The 8,094-nt window shown below is 35.0% G+C and overlaps 1 protein-coding gene across 1 annotated transcript; it reads right to left on the reverse strand.

Annotated features, from left to right (window-relative positions):
* Positions 1-224: 224 nt before the first annotated feature.
* Positions 225-7,099, reverse strand: LOC136837894 (uncharacterized). The gene is given in 6 exon segments (XM_067102775.1): positions 225-695; positions 1,012-1,405; positions 1,408-1,790; positions 2,254-2,331; positions 6,767-6,889; positions 7,032-7,099. Coding segments are annotated over 6 exon segments (1,494 nt in total). The 3' UTR covers positions 225-247.
* Between the last annotated feature and the right edge of the window lie 995 nt (positions 7,100-8,094).

Here is an 8,094-nt window from a genome sequence, read left to right on the forward strand (position 1 = left end):
TTCCAGTCACCCTCAAGCATATATAATTACCGATTATCGTAGGAAACGTAGCTGACCTGAGGAAATCAGCGATGACTCTGAGGGGAACAAGGTTGCCATCGTTCCCTTTTTTCCTCTATCATTGTTACTATTGGTGTGGGTATATCTTAAAAATATTTCAAATGAAATGTATTTTACTTTTACTCTGTGTATTTGTAATTCCCTTTTAAATGTACAAATGAAACACCAAAAACTATTCATAATCTATTTACAAATCACAATCATCATCACTATCAAGGAAAAGATCATCATCATCCTCATCATCACTGACTAAATTAATGATGACTGGATCCACGTAAGTCTCCCGGATGTTGTCCAATTCCCAGTACTCCTCCTCAAAATGACGTGATTGTCTAACTGCTCCTGCCCACACTTCCGGGGTAGCAGAAAGCCTTGCCTCCTCCAACCTGGCCTGCAAGTCAGACCGCGTAAATCGACGGAGCGATGAACGCACTTGCCTCTTCATATGACCCCACACCTGTTCAATGGCGTTGAGCTCTGGGTGAGCGGGTGCCAAGCGCACAACTTCGTGGCCCCACTCCCGGATGATGTTATCCACCACATATCTCCTTTCCGGACGATTCTTTTGGCAAACGAGCAACAGCTCAGATTTTGTGGCCAAAGGTGGGAACGATATCCTACGCTGCTCCAGCCACCTGTCGAGAAAAGTTAATTAATCATTATTAGAGTGAAATAGACCATAGAATGCTAATTTACATACCGTTATTACTGTATCATTAAACTATGATTTGATATTGTTTCCATCAAGAATAATTTACTGACTTCACACAGTTAATAGAATATTGAATCATATGAAATTTCCAGTCAAGTCATTAACTTTAATGCGTGTGTATACGTATTTCATGATGTCTATATATATATATATATATATATATATATATATATATATATATATATATATATATATATATATATATATATAATATATATATTGTGATTTATTGTAATTACCTTACGAGATCCGCCTTTCTGTTTGCTGACGTAGGGCATCGACTCTCCTCGGTTAGTGTGCTGTGATATGGTGCATTATCTAGCACAAGAACCGATGGCTCCAGGAGGGACGGTAGAAGCTGTGTCGTAAGCCACTGTTCGAACAATTTGGCATTCATTTCGCCATGATAATCTCCTTGATTGGACTTAGCGGGGTAGCACAGATACGAGCCTTCAATGAAGCCTTCATTGGTGCCAGCAGCTACCACCACAAATCGTTCACCTTCTCCTGGAGGGACCTGACGGCTGTAAGAGGGACTGGTGATATCCTGCGTGGTGTCTGCCCATTCCCTGCTATGGGTCATTCTAGTGGTGAACCAAGTTTCATCAACGTACACCACCTTCCTTCCGTCCTAAGATCCCGTAGAGCATTAATTCGGCGGCAAATTATATCCAGAGACTCCTTCCTCACATACATTTTCCGTTGTGTAGTTTTATACTTGAATCCCAGAGAATGCAGGAGGCGGATTACTGAACTCGGTGATGTCCTTTCTGAGATAATGCCAGCTGTTTTAAGGTCCATTGTTAGAGAGCCAACCGTAAAATACTCCTTCTCATCAAACTTTCTGTGGATAAAGCGACGAATCGCACCAACAGTAAAGTTATCAAAGGCGGATGGTGCTGATGAAACTGGTGTTACTGACGATGGTGAATGACATGAACTGGAGGTACGGAGGCTGACTTTGGCCCTTACTGCCCCTGCAGTCATGCCCAAAACTTGTCCAACGCGGTCATAAGGCCTTAAAGGACAGAAAAGAATATATATAATTATATATATATATATATATATATATATATATATATATATATATATATATATATATATATATATATATTAAAGCAATTATACATTGATTATGGAAAACAACAAATCTTAAATCAGATGGTCCATTGCTGTACTGATAACTTGAATACATTACTGGTTGTATTTAGCTTTCCCAAAAATCTTCTCAGAACAATAATAATTCTATAAAGACTGAACAATCCTTTTACACTCTCTCTCTCTCTCTCTCTCTCTCTCTCTCTCTCTCTCTCTCTCTCTCTCTCTCTCTCTCTCTCTCTATTGCTTTCTCTCTTCACTACATAATGGGTACTCAATGGAAATGTTCACAATTCAAAAAGGCATTGCAATAGTTATATTTTTTTTCGCAAAATAAAAATCAGACTGGAAGTAATTACGTAATCTGGAAATCGATTTCTTACCTGTTCAAGGAGTAGTAAGTACTACCACGGTTTTTCTCTCCCGTATACAAGGTTGCAAGCCGCAAGGCAAATGCAGTTCTGCAACCACGGGGACAATTCCAAATCTTATTAGCCATTCTTTGATCTTTTGACAGGTAAGGGTTTAAAGCTGACGAAACCAAGTGAATGATTTTGTAAGGTTTATGGGCGGGACTAAATTCGTCATACATTGTTTACTCTACCTACGTCATAAACGTTTGAGGATCCTTGCCACGTATATCCCTGGATACGGCATTGGCAAACCAATTTTACTTTATAAAAATGAAAACTATCGAATTTCATTACTAGATATATTTCTCGATATATTTGTATGGTTGTGAAATATTAATATGCCAACTTTCACCTTCATCTGATTCTTTGATAAGGAGTAAAATAAAAAAAACCGTGCACGACGCCTCTGAATCTCATAGTAGTAACCTTCCTTATGGAGTAATATAATTTACAATACACAACGGAGATGTTTCCGGAACATACATCAAAATTTATATAGAATCTGCTGGTTCCTTTTTGCGAGGTACGTATGTAACTGTAATAACCACAATGCGGTCTTAACTTCTCGATTTCTTCATACTTTGTGGATACGCTTATCCCCAGATTCGCCCAAATGAAATGCGCCCCCGAGTCTAGTGCACAACCGCTGATCATGTGTGATTGAAGACACAGTAAGGCAGTCTTATTTTTGCATTTGGATCTGTGGCTTTGTAGTGACATAGATCCAAATGCAAGAATGTGAAGTAATTCTGATGTCCGGTAGCAGGATTCGAACTGGCATCCAGATTATAAGAACGTTGAGACTTTCGATCAAGGAGTTAGTAAAAACTGTTCAACTATTCAACTGTTCCTCCCAAAGTTTTTCATATTTCCCCTTCTCCCTTCGGGTTTCTAAATGTTCATTCATTACGGCTAAAATTTCCCCTTCATTATTCTACTTAAGCGGCGTTGCCACTTGTTTGTTTGACATTTGGTAATGAAATACTGAGAAATGTATTGTATATACAACGGAAAATTCGTGTTCTTCCTAAGCAAACCTCTCTAGATTGACGACAACAGCTACGAACAGGCGAGAGTTAATGGGTATTGTGAAATTAAGCTAAAGGGTATTGTGGAACTCAGCTACTGGGTATAGCAAAATTTTAGTAAAGGGTATTGTGAAACTGAGCTAAAGGGATTGCGAAATTGAGCTAAATTTGCCATACAATTTAGCTCAAACTGAATGGCCAAATTGAGCTAAATTGTATTGCGAAATTGAGCTAGATTGTATGGCCAAATTGACCTAACTGTATGGCCAAATTCAGCTAAATTCTATTGCGAAATTGAGCTAAATTTTATGGCAAAATTGAGCTAAAGGGTATGGCCAAATTGACCTAAACTGTATTGCGAAATAGAGATAGACTGTATGGCCAAATTGAGCTAAACTGTACGACCAAATTGAGCTAAATTGTATTGTGGAATTGAGCTAGATTGTATGGCCAAATTGAGCCAAACTGTATGGCCAAATTGAGCTAAATTGTATGGCCAAACTGAGCTAAATTGAATGGCCAAATTGAGCTAAATTGTACAGCAAAATTGACCTAAAGGCTATAGTGGAATTTGTTCACTGTTATGATACATTTGACAACAGTGCTAACTCTTTACTCTCTCGCTCTCCTAGGCTTAGATTCCGTGCTGTTGTCTTCATCCACTTGCTCTACCTATACAATTTGGGGCGGGGTGGGAATGGATGCCCTGTAATCACAGCTGTGGCACAAAGGGAAGGAATTTCCTCTCTCTCTCTCTCTCTCTCTCTCTCTCTCTCTCTCTCTCTCTCTCTCTCTCTCTCTCTCTCTCTCATAAAAACTTGATATACGTTTCCATTCTTCCTCTTAGTTCCATTTCCAACATTATTTTATCTTTGTTACCTTTGCATTTGCTTTTTATGTTAGCGCTCTCGGCAGTCCCCGGACAGAAGATTAATATATACACAGTATATATGTATACATACATACATACATACATACATATATATATATATATATATATATATATATATATATATATATATATATATATATATATATATATATATATATATATATATGTGCGTGTTATATGTGTGTACACAATATACAATATATATATATACATATATATATATATATATATATATATATATATATATATATATATATATATAAATATATATATATATATATATATATATATATATATATATATATATATATATATATATATATATATATATATATGTGTGTGTGTGTGTGTGTATGTATATATCAGAAAAAGCACATCATGTGTAATGATTATTGCGCCAATAGTGAAAATAATCAAGAATGTTTCTTATGTCGTTTGCAGAATCTAGCTATGAAATTTCTCTCTCTCTTTCTAACAAATTTTTCAACCTCTCTCCACATTCCTCTTTTTATTATTACAATAAACCTTATCTTTTTTCAAATGTACAATTTATTATACTAAGAATCTCTCTCTCTCTCTCTCTCTCTCTCTCTCTCTCTCTCTCTCTCTCCGGTTTGTCCAGTAACATAGCAGTGAAACGCCGGAGAAAAACTAAAGCACAAAATATGTGGTGACCATGTTTCTTTATTCTCTAATTGTCATCTGCTTCATTTACACCGCAAATAATAATTATCCCTGCCACAGCGAACGTTGTTATTCGCTTAGGAAAATGGGGATTGAATCGGCGACAACGGTTTTGGGGGATATGGTCATAGCTGCTCCGTTTGTCTTCCATTTTGCAGAGCACACTTTTCTTTCGCCTCGTGTATGCGCATATATATACATACATATATACATATATATATGTGTATGTGTGTATGTATATATATATATATATATATATATATATATATATATATATATATATATATATATATATATATATATATATATATATATATATATATATGTGTGTGTGTGTGTGTGTGTATATATATATATATATATATATATATATATATATATATATATATATATATATATATATATATATATATATATATATATATATATATATATATATATATATATATATATATATATATATATATATATATATATATATATATATATATATATATACATACATATATATATATATATATATATATATATATATATATATATATATATATATATATACATATATATACAACGTTAATGATACAACGTTAATGATGCACGAAAATTCGATCTAAACCCGGCCCTAATTTTTTTCCTGAAAATTTCCTAACATTTCCAAAAACATTGTCCCACATATTTGTAAGAAAGCAAAGATAATTAATAAACATATAATCAAGTATAGTAATGATAATCCTAATAAACCTGATAAAAATTATTAGTGATGCAGATAACGATGATAATGGAAGAACAAAAAATTAATATTGTCACCCCTAGTTTATAAACATCAATAAATTTGAAATATAAAAATGTAGTATGTTAACAGTAATACTAACAAACGTCTACGATGACTGATGATAAGAATAATGGTGATTAACGCAAAAAAAATCATCATTACGGGATGAAATCCACTGAAATGAGAAAAGATGGTCAACGGCCAAAGATTGCTTTACTCACCGAAATCTTAGAGTTCTTGTCTCGTTTCTTCCGTCTGCAGAGTGGTCAGTTGCGTTAATCCATACACAGTCAAGGGCTATAAACAAGGAGTTTCACACAGTGCCCTAATACTGAGATGAGACTCCATACAATGCCGGTTCGGGTGTTTTTACGGGTGTGCTGTCTGGAACAAGCTGGCAGAAGTTCGTGTGCTCATGGACGACCCGTTATTTTACTGGTGTTGAGGTTCGTTAACCTCAGGCACTATCATTCCCTTCCTCTCTGAGACTACCTTTCCCTAGGAACCTCGGTGCTCACAGCCGTTATTATTACATAAATAAAGATCAAGGCAGTACTACAGTGTTGGTTCCTTGCCCTTGGAGGTAACTGAGGAGCTCAATGTCCACATCTCTTGCTTTCATCGGCCTTAGATGGCTTCTTCTCGATGGGTTCTCTGCGAATATTTTTTTGGGAAGTATGCTGTTTGCATGTTGCTGTCATCTGATGACCAAGAAGCCTTGACGATCGCATTAATAGTCTCAATCCCTGATATGGAAAAAAACTCCTTCTTGCAGTTTTAAGGGGACTTACTCTCTTGGCGGAACAGAGTCCTTGGTATCGGCTGTCTTCACAAAGCTTTGGTGGGACAAGCCCCTTTTCTGTTCTATTAACTCTCTTTCTTCCTTTTACGCTCTGTACAGGGCGTTCAGCTTCACAAACAGTGTGTCTAATGAACCTCTGCTGGCACTAACACTTGCTTCAAAACGGATGCGGGAAGCACGTTTGCTACCACTTCTGGGGCTTAATAAAGAATAACAGGACAGGCCAACTATTCTGGCCTCCTAAGGCCCCTTCTTCCTTTTGCGTGCTGTAAAGGGTGTTCAGCTTCATCAATAGAAAGTCTAACAGACTGAGAACCACCGCCGGCACTTGCACTAGGTTCAAAACTGAATGGGGTAGAAAATTTTCCAACACTTGTGGGGCTGTTAGTGGCCTAAGGGGTTCATCATCACATTCTGGATCACTAGCACTGCAATAAGAATCATCTACTCGTCACCTGTTACGTCACGGTCACTAACGTATTATCATATTGTCTTCCTCAGCACCAACACAGTTACCGAGATTTGTTACAGGAAAAGGATCCTATAATGAGAACGGTGGTTGGCTCTCACTTGACATTAACATGAGCGCTGATTGGCTGGCCCGTCACACGGCGTAAAATACGTCTCTTAACAGGCATCCTTTATATCGGCTCTCCTGAAACTTGAAGCGTAAATTGACGGCCGTTCCACAACGCACTCCCAACCCCAGCCCCCCCCAAAAAAAAACAAGGCCTATATCATGATTCTCGATGACAAAAGTTCTCATCATGTGTCTACAAAAACGTTTTACATTGTCTCTTGCTAAGGCGGAAAACGCTTTTACATTTCCGATCGTAATGCAGCCGATGCATATCGTATTTTTGACAGACTTTTCTCGAATTTTTCGAATGTTCGATGATATATATATATATATATATATATATATATATATATATATATATATATATATATATATATATATATATATATTAAATCATCAACACACAATCACGTGTGGAACAGAAATAAATTTCTGACTCGTCGGGATCGAACCCAGGTCTCTCATCACTGGGCCATACAAGTCGTTGAACCTGAGCAACTGCACGAAATTACCTGGGCAATGACTCATCTGTCGAAGGGATAATTCGAATGAAATGTTGTCTATTGGGTCCGATCGGGAAGTTACCTGCAGCAAGCGATGCATATCATGTTGCTTTTCAGGTTCCAACTTTTTAGACTTTTCCCAATTTTTCATCCTCGAGAGAGTTTGATGATATATATATATATATATATATATATATATATATATATATATATATATATATATATATATATATATATATATATACATACACACATATATATATATATATATATATATATATATATATATATATATATATATATATATATATATATATATATATATATATATATATATATATATATATATATATATATATATATATATATATATATATATATATATATATATATATATATAATATATATATATATATATATATATATATATATATATATATATATATATATATATATATATATATATATATATATATATATATATATATATATATATATATATATATATATATATATATATATATCTGGATGTCGTATGATAGTATACACC

Source organism: Macrobrachium rosenbergii, unplaced genomic scaffold, assembly GCF_040412425.1.
Source record: "Macrobrachium rosenbergii isolate ZJJX-2024 unplaced genomic scaffold, ASM4041242v1 13875, whole genome shotgun sequence".
Lineage (NCBI taxonomy): Eukaryota > Metazoa > Arthropoda > Malacostraca > Decapoda > Palaemonidae > Macrobrachium > Macrobrachium rosenbergii.